The sequence below is a fragment of the Pan paniscus genome, chromosome 5 (assembly GCF_029289425.2).
Source record: "Pan paniscus chromosome 5, NHGRI_mPanPan1-v2.0_pri, whole genome shotgun sequence".
In the NCBI taxonomy this organism is placed as follows: domain Eukaryota; kingdom Metazoa; phylum Chordata; class Mammalia; order Primates; family Hominidae; genus Pan; species Pan paniscus.
In genome coordinates this window covers 154924599-154940365 of record NC_073254.2, presented here as the reverse complement: position 1 = coordinate 154940365, position 15767 = coordinate 154924599, and the positions used below count along the sequence as shown (strand labels likewise).

Below are 15767 nucleotides of genomic sequence, written 5' to 3'. Positions count from 1 at the left end.
ATGCTCTGATTTCCTACCCTGTTACTTTCATCCATAATTTATAGTACATCCATTTTGTGTCATTTTGCTTCAGGTATTTCTTGTCCTGACTGTCTTCTTTTTTATGATTTTACTGTTTCTTCACACTAATGGCTTTGTCCTCTGACTTTGACTCTTTGTGAGATTCTTCTGAGCAGTTAACCTCTAGGATAATGTGGCTTGAACACATTACAGAACTATGTTTTGACTTGTTAGTATTATTCACACATTCATGACAATTGAGCCTCTCTACTGTGAGAAATGTTTTAGAGACCAGTTTCTAGGCATAGCTGTTTTTCTCCCATGAGTATGCAAATCAATGGTTTTAACCATTGTTAAAATGCAATCATAGTGACTTCAGAAAATTTGGAAAATACAGAAAATATAGGGAAGAATAAAATTAACCCACAGTTCTGTCACCTAAAGGTAACTGCTGCCAATGTTTTCATGTATTTCTTTTCTGTCTCTCCAATGCATTTTTTTACATAGTTGTGAGCGTTAGCCAAGTTATTTTCATGTTGTTATGTAATCAATATTTTTCAATAGAAATATTAGAGGTATTTTTTTATTGATATAAAAATAACAATTACAGATCCTGATGTATAGAAGTTATTCAAAATTATACAGTTTTCAAAAAATCGAGACAAGTAGGCCCAATACAAACTACTGAATCATCTTCTAATTTCCCTCTAAAATATTTATAGAAATATGTAAGTAGAAAAACATTCATCCTTTCCTCGTCTAATTATGATCCTGCCATATTCCAGGCACAAGAGAAAGCTCTGGGGCTTGAGTCTTAATAGGGCTGATAGTCCAACCAGGGGACAGGGTATCATAAAGAGATAATTCAAAACTTTAAGATTGCGGGGTAGGTGATGGTAGAAAATTCTGCGGCAAACATTTGTTGATGCTCATCATTTGTTGATGTCATCAAAGATCACCAGGGCATAATTATAATCAAAATTAGTTTTATTGATGCTTGCTGCAGCAAGAGAGACTGCACACCACTGGGGTCTATAGGTGCTTCTCAGTGGGAAGGTGTAAGGAGGGGCTTGCTAAGAATTTGAGCACATGTAGCTAATTTTAAGGAGGGCTCAAGTGAGCAAGGGTTTCTTCTGGATTGAGTGCTGTCAGAAAGTGGATTGAGTGCTGTCAGAAAGTGGGAGTGATTTTGCAATTGGGTATCTTAATTTTTATGTTGTGGGTGGGAGGAAAGGAAAGAAGCAACAGTCACCCATGTTAGCCACAAGAAGAGGTTGGCTGTTTATGGTTTGCACAGTGACTTTGTATTTGTCTGTGCTCAGGCATGATTACAGTATCTCATTTTATCCGGATTACAGTGACCTCATCTGATGTTAGAGATTTGAGAATTGTTCAATGTTCAGCAGGAGAACGCCACCGCCTAGTGTGAATGCTAGGTCAGAAGCTGCTTTTTCACACTGAAACCATTTAAGTATGTACAAATAAGTTAATAGTGTAAATGTAGGTGTAAAATACAATGCAAAACAAAATAATGAAGTAAGTGAATTGAATTATTGCGCCAAATATGGGGATATGAAATAGGGAAAGAAAAGCATTAAGTTACTTATAGTCCATAAAGGGACTACATTATTTTGTTATTCTGATAATCCCATAAAACAAAGTTTTAAGAATGTTTACAGTAACCACGAATGGAATTAGTGAAACTATTCATATCAATGCAAAAAAAAAAAAAAAAGCAAAGAAACTAAGTCTGTACAGCAAAAGATGGAAAGGAAACAAGACAATTAAATGAAGACAAAGGTTGTGATTATTACAGTAAATGAAAATAGGTTTTTATCTTTAAAATGTAGACTCAAACTGCAAAGCTAATGATATGCTATCTGCAAAATATTCCTATTTTGTAAATAAATAAAACCATAGATTTAAAGAAGAAAGGGCACAGACGTACTGGGGAGACAAAAATAACTGATCCGTTGGGTGTCTACCTAATGTGCCAAGCAATTTTCATATACTCATTTAACATGACATGTCTATAATTATATGAGGCAGATATTATTAACCTCAGTCTATAGATGAGAAGACTAAAGCTCAGAGGGATTGCTAAAAACTAGTAAATAAATTATGGAACCATGATTTGAATTTAGAGTTAAGTCTGACTGAGGCATATTCAAAGACACTACACTGCCTCTCCAGAAATCAGGAGTAGCAATATTAACACTGGACAAAGAATTTAAAGCAAGTAAAAAAAAAATTAAGAGAATTTCATATTAATAACAAGTATAATGCACAATAAAACTGTACCAAATGACATAAAAATGCATAATGAAATTTATTAGAAATTAAAAATTAAAGGGCATAGTTGCAATTATTGAGGAATTCTCATAGCTCTGCCTTATAGATCATGTAAACAAACAAGGTCATAGAGGACTTAAATAGCAAAGCAGAAAAAAATAAATATATGTAAAAAGAGAATATACTGTTACAAGTTTCCTTCAAGAATTTGATAATAAGCAGTTAACACTGCTCTTGAAGAGTTACATTATAAAGTGAACTCAGTGGATCAGACTATAGATATGGGAGTTATCTTTCAGGTTTGGAATCATTTAAACGGACTACAGATATTGGAATTACTGGTTACAGAATATAAAATAGCTGGCTAAAATATTTAAATATTTAATATTTCCTTATAAGACATGGAAATGTGAGTAAATAAGAGACTATAAAATGACCATGTGTGTTTTAAAATCAAATGTAACATTTAAGTGTGAAATATATAATTGAAACTAAAAACTATTTAGATTAAACAGATTAGATACAGCCAAAGAAAGAATTAGTAGCTGGAAGCATGGATCAGAGAATTTACCCACAGTACAGTACAGTAAGATAAAGATATGAATAAGTTCATGTGGAATAGAGACTAGAATGAGAAGGTATACATCACATAAAATTAAAGTTTTAGAAAGTGAGAATACAGAGAATGGATGTACAATATCAAAAAATATAATAGCTGTAAAATTTTCCAGAACTGATGAAAGATATGAATTCACAAATAGAAGCAATACAACATATTTCAAGGATGGTAAATAAAAAGAAATCCACTTCTAAGTACATTTTAGTGAAACTGCAGAATACCGAAGAGAAAGATTCTAAAATTGGTCAGAGAGAAAAGTCAAATCTACAAAGGAACAGGAATTAACAACAAAATGGAAAACAAAAATAGCAAGATATCTGCAAAGAGTTAAAGAAGGTCTGTGCCATTCATAAGAGGGCTTAGTTATCCATGGAATCTTGAGAAAGGTTCACAGCAACAAATGCTACTCATTCAAAGCCTTGTCTCTCAGTCTGTTCGAGCTGCTATAGCAAAATACCCTAAACTGGGTAATTTATAATAACAGCCATTTATGTCTTAACATTCTAGAGGCTGGGAAGTCCAAGATCAAGACACCAACAGATGTGGTGTCTGGTGAAGGCTGTCTGCCTCAAACATGACATCTCTTGCTGTGTCCTCACATGGCAGAAGGGACAAACACCGTGTTCACATGAGGCAGAAGAGCTGAAGGTAGAAACTTGCTCCCTCAAGTGCTTTTATAAGGACACTAATCTCATGCAGGAGGATGAGCCCTCATGGCCCAATTTTGTAATTAAAAGGTCTCAACTCTTAATACTGTTATATTGGGAATTAAATTTCATCATGAATTTTGCAAGGACATAAATATTCAAATGATTGCACTCTGTCCAGAAAGGAAAGACTCCCTGGCTCCCTTGGCCAGGCCAGGCCCAATTAGAGGATAAATACATAACTCTGAGATAGATTCAAATACTGTTGAATTTTGATTGTCTAATGTCTCTTCTGGTTCCTTGTTGGTCCTTTAACTTTTACCGAGCTGCATAAGTTCTGCTGAAGGTAAGAATAAATGTGCTGAAGTTTGATTATTTGGCAATTCAAGTAGTTTAATTAGAGGAAGGGAATGTGCCAGGAAAGAGGACACAAGAATCTGTGGGTTTTCTGATATACTTCTCATAGTACATAAATAAATTGGAATTTGAATGTTAAATATCAACCTCTTGAGTTTAGTTAAATGAGTCTATTCTCAGTATATTGACAAATTCAGATCCCAAAGCCTATAAGCCAGATATCGAACCATGGTAATTTCAGCAAAATACTGTTGATGCCCCAGAGATCCTCCTGCGTGACAGCATACTGACATTTTCATCTGAGGAGTTTTACCTGTGGCTAGGCTTATTTCCTTAAACACCTTCTAAAATGTTCATTTACAAAAATTGAGTGTATTCTTAGTGATGAAGAAAACTCCAGGTTATCAAAAGCATAATACTCAAAAGTTCTATATATTAAAATTAGTTTTTAGAAATACCTTAGTCATGGGACATATAAAAGACACTCTTCTAAATAACCTAATGAAGAAAATTTAAGATTATTTTCAAAAATGAAAATGAGACTACTTATTAAAGCTTCAGATAGCTTTATACTCATGATGGTTTTCTCTTTATTTTGGCTGCCAGGAAGCTGACAGCCAAATTTGAGGCCCCAAACTGTACAGGATCTTAGGCATTTTGTAAACTACCCGTATCCCTGGCTTTATCTTGTTTGCAAGCACTTATTTTTCATTCTTCCTAATATTTTCTCCCCCACAACCTATTATAATGTATGTATTTTTATTTCTGTAAGTCATCTGAAATCATTTGTGGAATACAAAGTAATAGAAATAAATCAGCAAAGTAAAGATTTTTTTAAATGTGTGTAATACATATACCTATGTATTACATGTGTATACAACAAATATATTTTACATTTATGCATGTGTATATGTGTATATATTTGTATGTAATGGAAAGAAATCAGTATATCCTTAAATATTTTTTACTATAAGCTTATGGAAAAACTAACTAAATAAACATTTAACTAAAAAACCTAGAAAAGAAACAGAATGACTGTCCTTAGGAAATATACCCATGAGTCCATACCAATATGAATAAATGATTGAATAAATAAAGGGAGGTTGAATAAATAAGAAAGGGGAAATGAAGAGACAAATCTCCCTTGTAAAAGCATTTCAAATAATTTATGTAGATACTTTGTCTTCACGGAGGTAGAACATAACACTCCACCCCTCTTGTGTGGGGCTGAGCATAGTGACTTCTTTCCAAAGAGTACGGTGTGGAAAAGCAGTGAAAAGAATTTTATAATGGAAAAACCTGACAAGTACTACTTCAGCCAAGTGATCAAGGTTAACATCGAGTGACGTCATGTTGATTATACATACTGATATATATCTATGTATAATAATGTGAAGATGGCACTTTTTCTCTTTGATCTTCCTCCTAAAAACTCACACCACCACTCTAATCATGAGAAAAATATCAGGCAAATTTTAATAGAGGAGCATCCTACAAAATTCTTGACCAATACTCATTAAAACTGTGAAGGTCATCAAACATAAGAAAAATCTGAGAAACTCATTGCCATGAGGACCTAAGGAGACATAAGGAAATGTAATGTGTCATGAGTGGGATCCTGTACCAAAGACATTAGGTAAAAGCTAAGGAAATATCAATAAATTATGGAGTTTAGTTAAGAATGTATCACTACTGGTTCCTTAACTGTGGCAAATGTACTATTCTATATAAGATGTTCATATTGGGGGGAAACTGGCTGCAGTATTTCTATAAATATAAAACTGTTCTAAATGATAAAGTCTTTAAATTTTTGTTATATAGTATTTAATACAAGCAAAAGAACATTTGTAATTAATATGTAGATTAAAAACAATTAAGAAAACCCCATAAACTGTTCCCTCTACTAATGATTAAAACATTAGCAATAAGTGCCATTGAAGCTATCCTAATCTATCATAGCCTTTTCCCAGCCCTGACTGGGGATTTTAACATTTCCCTTCTTTAAAAAAAATTTTTGTAAATTGTTTATGTGGTGTGAGTAATATGTTCATGATATGAGGTGAGAATCCACTTCCTTTTCTGTTATGAATATTTTGGAAAATATTTCAAATAAATGAAAAGTTCCAAGTCCAATAGAAAAAATTTTTTTCCTAAACCATGTTGCCACATGATGTCCCATCACTACTGAATTGAATATCTGTTTCCTACAAAGTATTCTCCACAGGTTGGGTGCAGTGGCTCACACCTGTATTCCCAGCACTTTGAGAGTTCAAGACCAGGAGAATACTTGAGTCCAGAAGTTAAGATCAGCTGGGGCGACATAGTGAGACCCCATCGCTACAAAAAATAATAAAAAAAATAGGCAGTCATGGTAGTGCATGGCTGTAATTCCAGCTACTGGGGAGGCTGAGGTGGGAGGATTGCCTGACACCAAGAGGTGGAGGCTGTAGTGAGCCATGTTTGTGCCACTGCATTCCAGCCTGGGTGACAGATCAAGACTGTCTGTCTGTCGTCTGTATATCTTCTGCACAACCACAATAATAATCATCAAAATCAAGAAATTAATATATATAGATCACAGCTATTCAACCAGCCTCTATTAACATTTCATCAACTGAAACAAAAATGTCTCTAACCCCACTTTGTTCCTGCTGTAGGGAGGGCGAGGCTATTCTCTGACTCGTCTTGGAGGCCTGCTGTCTAGGGGTTGGGGAAATCCCATGCTCAGCCCCATTCCCACCACCCTAGTTCTTCAGTGGATGGAGAATTGTTGAGAACATTTACCTTAACTTTTCTGGCTCAGCATCCAGCAGAGGGTCTCACTGTCACCTAGGCTGGAGTGCAGTGAGCAATGATTGTGCCACTGCACGATCGCGGTTCACAGCAGCCTTGACCGCCCAGAGCTCAAGTGATCCACCTCAGCCTCCCAAGTAGCTGGGACGACAAGCATGCACCACCACACCCGGCTAATTTTTTTCTATTTTTTTATAGAGATGGGGGTCTCACTTTGTTGCCCGGGCTGGTCTCAAACTCCTGGGCTCAAGTGATCCTTCCACCTCAGGCCTCTCAAAGTTCTAGGATTACAGACGTGAGCCACCATGCCTGGCATTAAAGAATCCACTTCAAGATACAGAGTCTTTTTCTGAAAGCCTCCTGTTTGTGTTGCCCGTGAATCCCACATGCCATAGAGAAATTTTATCTCCACTTTGTTGTTCCTGGCACCTTAACAGAGTGTTAATGTAGATTTCTGGGTACCTATTCTGCCTAATACTGATCCATGTTCAGCTATATACTAGGCAAGTCTTTGCATCTGTCCTTTGTTCTTGATCCCAGAATGAAAGTCTAGGCAACCAGGGCTTCCTTGCAGGGTGAACAAATAACCAGTGAGATCCCTGGCCTCATTCCTGGTCAATTGTATACATGGCCCGAGAAGCCCATGTTATAAGCCCTGCACCTCTTCTATTCTAGATATGCCTGAAAACATCTTGTTAAATCTCTTGGATGATAAGAAGTGGTCCCTGGCCAAGTAAAACCCTTCCTGTGAAAATCAATTCCTAAAAATCTTTGCCTTGGTCAAACTGGATCTGACCACAGAGTTAGGAAGCCTGGAGGATCTGCTGCTGCATGGGAGTTGAGAGTGAGGGAGTCTCATACCTTAGTACGTTTTGAAAAGAAAAACAATGCCAGTCACACCCATTTTAAGGTATTGTGGGTCAGAATCATTTCTATAGTCTACTTTGCTGAGCAGTTTTTTCCACTTAGTATATTTGGTGTAAGGTATTATTTTCTCTGGTTATCCTTGGCCATTTGGCCCAGAACAACTGCATCTTAATTGATCCTAATGTCTGATCCTCCACAAGTGTCCAGTCACAGATATCAATCAAGGGACTGTGGAGTCAGATGGTAGGGGCTTCCACAGTTTGTGGCCTTTGTAATATCAATACAATACCCCTTAACTGGGTTTAAGTTTTGTCATCTTAGCAGTGTTTCCATACTGGAGGAGGTGTACACCTTCGCTCTGAAGGCTCTTACCTTCCTCCACTGACCACAGCTTTAAGTCTTGCCTCTGAGCTGGGCACTGGACTTTCACCTCCTTGGTTAGGGAAGTAGGCTAGGGTTGCATCATTAACATGGTATGTAGCACCCGTCAGGCCCCACGCATTTGGCCATGCCCTTTTCTTTGAGGAAAAGAGCCACGTCTCCTCACAGAGGGCTCTATTCCTGTCTAGATATGGGATCAGTGCCCAGGGACTGGTATCTGCAAGATAGCATCAATGAGAAATTTTGAAATTTTAGCCAACTAAAGTTATATGCCTGCTAACCAGGGTAGGCTTGTTTATGCTGTGATTGGTTAGAAATTGACCCCCAAATACAGTGGCATAGGAAAACACATGTTTATTTCATGCTAATTATCACCACATAATAAAACTGTACTCCATAGAGTGACTCAGCAGTCCAGGCTGACAGAGGTTCTTCATCCTGTACTTGCCACCTGGAACACACAGCCTTCCTGGTCTATATGGAAGTGGGAGAGACAGTGGACAGTCCCCAGCAGGCTTGGCGTTTACTCAAAGACCCTGGCCAGAACTATCCAAACAGCCCCACCTCATTGCAAAGGGGCTGAGGAGTACTCAGGAGGAGAACTGTATGTTAGAGAACATTAGGGTGGTCACCACAGGGGACACCTAGCATTTTCCCCAAAATGGCTGAGTTTAATATAAGCATACGTGTTAAGGTCTTATCTGTTCACACTTGAAACAGAATCCCATATACATACTTCTTGAATTTCTCTCTTATACCTTGTTCCTCTCCTCACTCAGTTTTTCTAGCCTTCAGCTCTATCTCTTGGGGGATCCCACAACCATCATCCCAAGACAGTGATCCCATTATGAGCGCTAACCTTGGAGGGCAAGGGCACGTCCCCAGATTCCTCAGAGTGGAGCACATGCAACCAAAGAAACCTCTAGTGTTTCATATTGATAACCTTGCATAGGATAATTCTGACATGTGATTGTGCACAAAAGTTCCTCCTAGGAGTGAGGCTAAGAAGATTGGGGTTTGAGGGGCTGGCAAATGGGCAAGAGAACATCATGCCACATATAAGTGAGGGTAGTTATTCCTATAACAACAGCACTTTTCATTTTCATTCATTCTGTGTAATGTTTTCAGTAGGAGAGAAGGATTATAGAGGAGAGGACAGAGGCCAGAGAGCCAGAGAAAGTTCTTTTAAATTTTTGTTTATTATATTATTTTGTTTATATGATATGATATTGGAGAGAGGAACTCATTTAAAGGCTGAAAGTGCCAGGAGAGAGGAGAAGAATGAAAAGTTAGATGATAATCCAGTGAGCAAGGTTCTTGTGGAGACAGAAGGAAAATGACGCCCCAGAACAGGTATTTATTTGGCCTGGAATTACCATCTTGTCTGTCTTTCAACCTCCTCTCCATGCTTCTGTATCCATCCTCCCCTATCCTTCTCCAAATGAATGAACTCTGATGGCTTCATTTCACTCATGGCACTCTCCATTCCCCATCCTGTGTTTCTCCTGAGTCTAGCGTACCCCTCCCAGCTGCCTCATGCTACCATGCTGTGATTTTTGTTTACCACTGTGGGTAAAAACAAAACTCCAGTACACCTGGGGCCCCCTAAATCAGGATTGTCTTTCCCCTTTTAAAGAGAATAACTTTTGTTGTATTAGATAAAAACACCCTATTCTCTTTTGTAATATTCTAGAGCAACTAGTTCTGTTAGAATATTAGTATACTTAATACCTCCCATTTATAATTTTTTCTCAGTTGCACTCAAGGTCTTGAGTCCCCTGTCCTCACCGTGCAGGACCTGGCAGTGAATCCACCCCTTGGGATGTGGTGGGGGGTGGATTCTGTGACCGCAAATGGGAGTACGTTTCACCCATGGGTCAGAATGCTGTTACAGGGATGTAGTAAGAACAGATCTGCATTCAGCAGGACACACTGGCGAGCAGATGGAGCCCCCCAGAATAATTCAGGAGCAGGTGATACCCACATGTCCAGTGAAGCAGGTAGAACTACCTAGAAGTAGGTTCTCAGCCACTAGGCCCAGATATAGGATTTCATGTCTCTTCAAGGGAAACCGACAGGAGAAACGTTGGTGCCAACTTAGAGAAAAGGCCTTGAAGGCATGTCAGAGCTCAGGTATCAGGACTGGGGTCAACCGACATGACCAGACTCTGAATGAGGCCCATGCTCTGTCCTCCAGGATGAAAGTCTCTCCCAGCTCAGCTGAGCTCTGATTCCAGAGTCATCTCTGTGGTTGACCTGCAGGTGGGGATCAAATGGTTGCACTGTGGACAGAAAAGGGCTGACAGCGGGAAGCGGGGGAAGGCCAAGTACATTATGAAAAACCAGCGAGGCCAGGCACGGTGGCTCACGCCTGTAATCCCAGCACTTTGGGAGGCCGAGGAGGGCGGATCACTTGAGGTCAGGAGTTTGAGACCAGCCTGACCAACATGGTGAAACCCCGTCTCTACTAAAAATACAAAATTAGCCAGGCGTGGTGGCACATACCTGTAATCCCAGCTACTTGGGAGGCTGAGGCAGGAGAATTGCTTGAACCCAGGAAGCAGAGGTTGCTGTGAGCTGAGATCGTGCCATTGCACTCCAGCCCGGGCAACAAGAGTGAAACTCTGTCTCAAAAAAAAAACAAAGAAAAAGAAAAACCAGCGAAGGCCCAGCTTGAGCAGCCAATGGCACAAGAAAATGGCACAAGGAGGTCACTGTAACTGACAGACACGCCTGCTCTGCCGCTGGGACTGATCTTGTGTGGGGAGTTCTGATCAGCACCAGGCACTCTTTAGAAGCACCGTGTCCGGCTTCTGTCCTCTTCTACTGTCACGTGGCAGAAAATTCCTCTCTCAGGCTATCCTGGGTAAAGTCCTTTCTTCAAAAAGATCTCCCTTCCATAGTCCTCCCATTAGAATCCTTTGCACTCTGTACAAAAAGACAAACATTCTGATGAGTCCATCAACATTAGGCAGAGTTGTTGGAGACCCAGGAAGATGGGCTACAGAAGTCTTTATGCACACACCGGGTGGTACTCACTGTCTCTCAGCACCAAGCTCACTTCTTGGTACTTCACTCTGTGGTGCCAGGGCTGGGACCTGCATATTTCTCTCATTCTGTTTCCAGCTGACCTGACCGTGGGCAGCACCAGAAAAAGCCTGAGACTACCTTCTGTCTCCAGTCCCTGTCAGCGACTCTCCAGCGACAGGCAACGGCGCCAGCTCCAGACTCCAGCTGCTCTGGGCCTCCCAGCATCAGCCACACCACGCTTGTCAGAAGTCTCAGCACCGGCCGGGCACAGTGGCTCACACCTGTAATCCTAGCACTTTGAGAGGCTGAGGCGGGTGGATTGCCTGAGCTCAGGAGTTTGAGACCAGCCTGGGCAACATGGTGAAATCCCGTCTGTATTAAAATACAAAAAATTAGCTGGGCAGCATGCGCCTGTAATCCCAGCTACTTGGGAGGCTGAGACAGGAGAATCGTTTGAACCTGGCAGGCAGAGGTTGCAGTGAGCTGAGATGCAGCCACTGCACTCCAGCCTGAGCGACAGAGCGAGACTCCATCTCAAAAAAAAAAAGAGTCCCAGCACCAGCTGGGGCAGAAGGCGAGGGGCTCCCCTGAAAGTTTCTGGTTTCTCGTAGCCCACCTCTTCCTTTTTGTTCTCCAGTTTAAAGAATGGCAGCTGCTTTTTGTGGTTGCTAATCTCTGGGTTATCTCAGCAGCCCTTACATGCTGTTTCAGCTTCGTCTGGGTAAACATTTCCTGGTGTTAAACTTTGACAAACCTGCCATGCTTTCTGTTTTCTGAATGGACCCTGACTGTATATGTGATTGTATTTATTTACCCATATATGTATTTATAGTTATGCCTTGCTTCATGTTGGGAATACATTCTGAGAAATGTGACATTAATTGATTTTATGGTTGTGCAAAAATTTTAGCGTGTACTTACACCAAGATGGTGCAGCCTACTACACACCTAGGCTAGATGGGATAGCCTATTTCTTCTAGGCTACAAACCTGCACAGCACATTACTGTCCTGAATACCGCAGGCAATTGTAACACAATGGTAAGTATTTGTGTATCTAAACAGAAAAATACATAAAAAATAAAGTATAAAAGATTAAAAATGGTACACCTGTATAGGGCAGTTATCCATGGAATTTGTTCTGGGTAAGTCAGTGCATGAATGCTGTGTGAATGTGAAGGCCTAGGACAGTACTGGATGCTATACTATATACTTAGGCTGCACTAAAGTTATGAGCAAATACTTTTCTTCGATAATAAATTAACCTTAGCTCACTGTAACTTTCCTACTTTATGAACTTTTCCATTTGTAAAATGCTTTTTGACTTTGTAATAAGGGCTTAAAACACATACATTGTACAGCTGTACAAATATATTTTCTTTATATCCCTTTTTCCATAAGCTTTTTTCTGTTTTTAAATTTTTTTACTTTTCAATTTTTTTGTTAAAAATGAAGACATAAACACTCACATTATCCTAGGTCTACACAGGGTCCGGATCATCAATACTTTCCACCTCTGCATCTTGTCCCACTGGAAGGTCTTCAGGGGCAGTCACATGCATGAAGCTGCCATCTCCTCAGATAGCAATGCCTTCTTCTGGAAAATCTCCTGAAGCACCTGTCTGAGGATTTTTTACAGTTAACTTTTTTTTTAATACGTAGAAAGAGTATACCCTAAAATAATGATAAAAGTACAGATAGTAAATACATAAACCACTAAGTCATTTATTATCATTATCATGTATTAGGTACTGTACATAACTGTATGTGCTAGACTTTTATACAAGTGGCAGTGCAGTGGGTTTGTTTGCATCAGCATTACCACAAACGTGAGTAATGCCTCTCACATCGTAGAGTAATGCCTCTACGACGGCTATGATGTCACTAGGCGATAGGAACTTTTTAGGTCCATTATAATTTTATGGGATCTTCATTGCATATGGAGTCTGTTGTTCACTGAAATATTGTTATGTGGTGATAACTGTATTTATATATATGTGACCAGTGTTTTAAAAAATCAGAAGAGATTTTCAACAAAAGCATAGTAATATGACCGAAAATTATTAACACAAAATAAAAGGAAAAAAAGTTTGAGACCAGCCTGGGCAATGTAGGCAGGACCCTGATTCTACAAAATAGCAATAATAGTAATAATAATAAATTAGCCAGGCATGGTGTGGCATGCCTGTAGTCCTAACTACTCAGGAGCCTGAGGCAGGAGGATTATTTGAGCCCAGGAGTTCAAGGCTGCAGTCAGCTATGATCACACCACTGCACTGCAGCCTGAGTAACAGGGAAACTTGTATCCAAAAATAAAAATTAAAAAAATGAAAAAAAAAAGGATTCAAAAATATTTTTTGTATATGGTGCAAGGAATAAATAAAAGTTCATTTAAAAACAAAAAAGTAACCTAGAAAAGGAATGTTAAAAATTTTAAGCTGAGAAAAAATGTACATCTTTAAACATCTTTATACTGCTTTCCTACTTTTTACTGGGTGAGGAGATTGAGCTCTTACCAAGAATGTGGTTATGGCTGGGCACAGTGGCTTATGCCTATAATTTCAGCACTTTGGGAAGCTGAGGCAAGAAGATCACTGGAGCCCAGGAGTTCAAGATCAGCCTGGCCAACATAGCGAGACCTCGTCTCTACAAAAAATACAAAAATTAGCCAGGCGTGGTGGCATGCACCTGTCGTCCCAGTGACTTGGAAGGCTGAGGCAGGAGAATCACTTGAACCCAGGAGTTCAAAGCTGCAGCGAGCTAAGGTCACACCACAGCACCCCAGCCTGGGTGACAAAGTGAGACTCTGTCAAAAAAAAAAAAAGAAAAAAGAAAAAAAAGAATGTAGTTATGTTAAAGATAATGAGTTATATTTCCAAAGCTTCTGCAGAACTTTTTAGCTGCAAAAAAAAAAAAAAAAAAAAAAAAAAAAGACCAAGAAGTTGGTCCTTTGTTCAGAAGAGTGTCATAGATAGTCTTCAGATAGGCTGAGAGGGGCCTGGAGCTTAGTTCCGCAGGGAATGGGTTGCCTGTTGCTTTGCATCAGAGATTAGCAAGAATTTTGGAGAATATCTAGAGACCAATAAAGATGGAAGCAGAGAGGGCCTAAGGAGGTGCACGGCCAGCAAGTGCCCTCATGTGATCAATGAATTTTAGAATATTGGTACCTAACCTTCAACTGAATTATAACTATAAATCATAATTATAAAAGTAATATAGGCTTGCCATAAAATATCCAAGCAGTTTAAAACGGCTTCCCGTCAACCATGTAAATAGCCAAAGAAACTATACTGTATATAGTATTCACTAGTTTTCTTTTTTCACTTAACAATGTATCCTTCTAATGTCTAAGTAGTATTCCCTGTTAAGAATATAACAATTATACTCTAATATTCTCCAATTGATGGACATTTAGGTTGTTTTGATTTTTAAATTATGATAAAAAAGGATATCCTGTGACTTATGTACTTGTTCATGAGCATGTAATTCTGTAGGAGAGATTCCTAGAAGAGAAATTGACCAGACCCTGACAAATTGCCCCAAGCAGTGTTCTGTGAACCCTCCCGCCTATGGACTAGGGATGATTCTCCACATCCTCACAGAGTAGATGTTCTCAATCTTTAAAAATGCTCTCCAGTATGATTGGCAAATCAGGCCACCTCTGTATTTCACATTCCTTGCTTAACAACAAGGCTGAACATTGTTAATATATTCATTAGCCAATTGTGTTCCTTTTCCTATGGATTGCTTTTTTGTATCTTTGCTTATCTTTTCTGTTGGGGTGCTCATTTCTCTTACCAATTTGTAGAAATTCTCAGCTACATCAGGGATCTGAAGCCCTTGCTATATGTGTCATACATGTTTTTTGCTTGTCTTTATCTCCATGGCACATCTAGGAAGATGTGAGCAGCCACTGTGGCCCCGGTTTTGGGATGGAGAGACAGCTCTTCCAAGAGAGGGCAGCCAAGGTAAAGAAACACAGATGAGCCACAGAAAGAGGGCATCTGTCTTCAGTTACCTCTGCAGGGTAAGCAGTGATGCACTGAGGAAAAAGTGTATGATTTGGAGATTAAAGGGCTACAGTTCATCCCCTGCTAACTATGTGACCTTGGAAAAATGGTCTAACCTCTCCAAGGCTCAGTTTCTTCTATAAAAGAGAGGAAGTAATGGTTACTTCATATAGGATTGTTGTGTGGAATAAATGAGTAAATTCATGTAAAGGACTTGCTTTGGGGCCTGGCATCCAATCAGTGTTTGAGCAATGAACAGTTTACGGTGTGAACCCAATAAAATCACATGCACAGATGCCTTTTGATGATTTAAAGGGCTATGAACACATAAGTAAGTAGCTGTTACTTTTACACACAATTATCCATGTCAGGTAATGTACTAGAAGTCTGTGAAACATTCAGCCACTCTCTTAGTTCTGAGTTTGGAGACTGGAATGCTCTCTGAGAGCGTCAGGTGCCCTCCCACATTCACTGATTGGTAAAGGGGAAGATGGGGGCTGGGAAGGGGGAGGCTCACTCAGGAGTCCAGACAGTGGTGGGGACAACCTGAGTGCTCAGTCGTAAAGAGGAAAGGCAGAATTTTTCCTTGCTATGGCTGGAACAAAGGCACTTTTGATGCTGGAAAACTTCATAGATGGAAAATTTTTACCTTGTAGCTCATATATAGATTCTTACGACCCATCAACAGGGGAAGTGTATTGCAGAGTGCCAAATAGTGGAAAAGACGAGGTGAGTATATGCACTTAAAGAAGACCGAAATGTGTTTAATATGT

At 39.5% G+C, this 15767-nt stretch overlaps 1 protein-coding gene across 5 annotated transcripts in view; it reads left to right on the top strand.

Annotated features, from left to right (window-relative positions):
• Positions 1–664: 664 nt before the first annotated feature.
• ALDH8A1 (aldehyde dehydrogenase 8 family member A1) overlaps positions 665–15767 on the top strand; it is a 47513-nt gene continuing 32410 nt past the window's right edge. For 2 of the 5 annotated variants that reach the window (XM_055114140.2, XM_034962885.3), the window contains exon 1: positions 665–15011. In XM_055114140.2, coding sequence (XP_054970115.1) covers positions 14832–15011 — 180 coding nt within the window. In that variant the 5' untranslated portion in view covers positions 665–14831. Of the gene's footprint in view, positions 15724–15767 lie in introns of all 5 variants that reach the window. The other 3 variants (XM_055114141.2, XM_008953026.5, XM_034962887.3) reach the window with 2 other exon arrangements.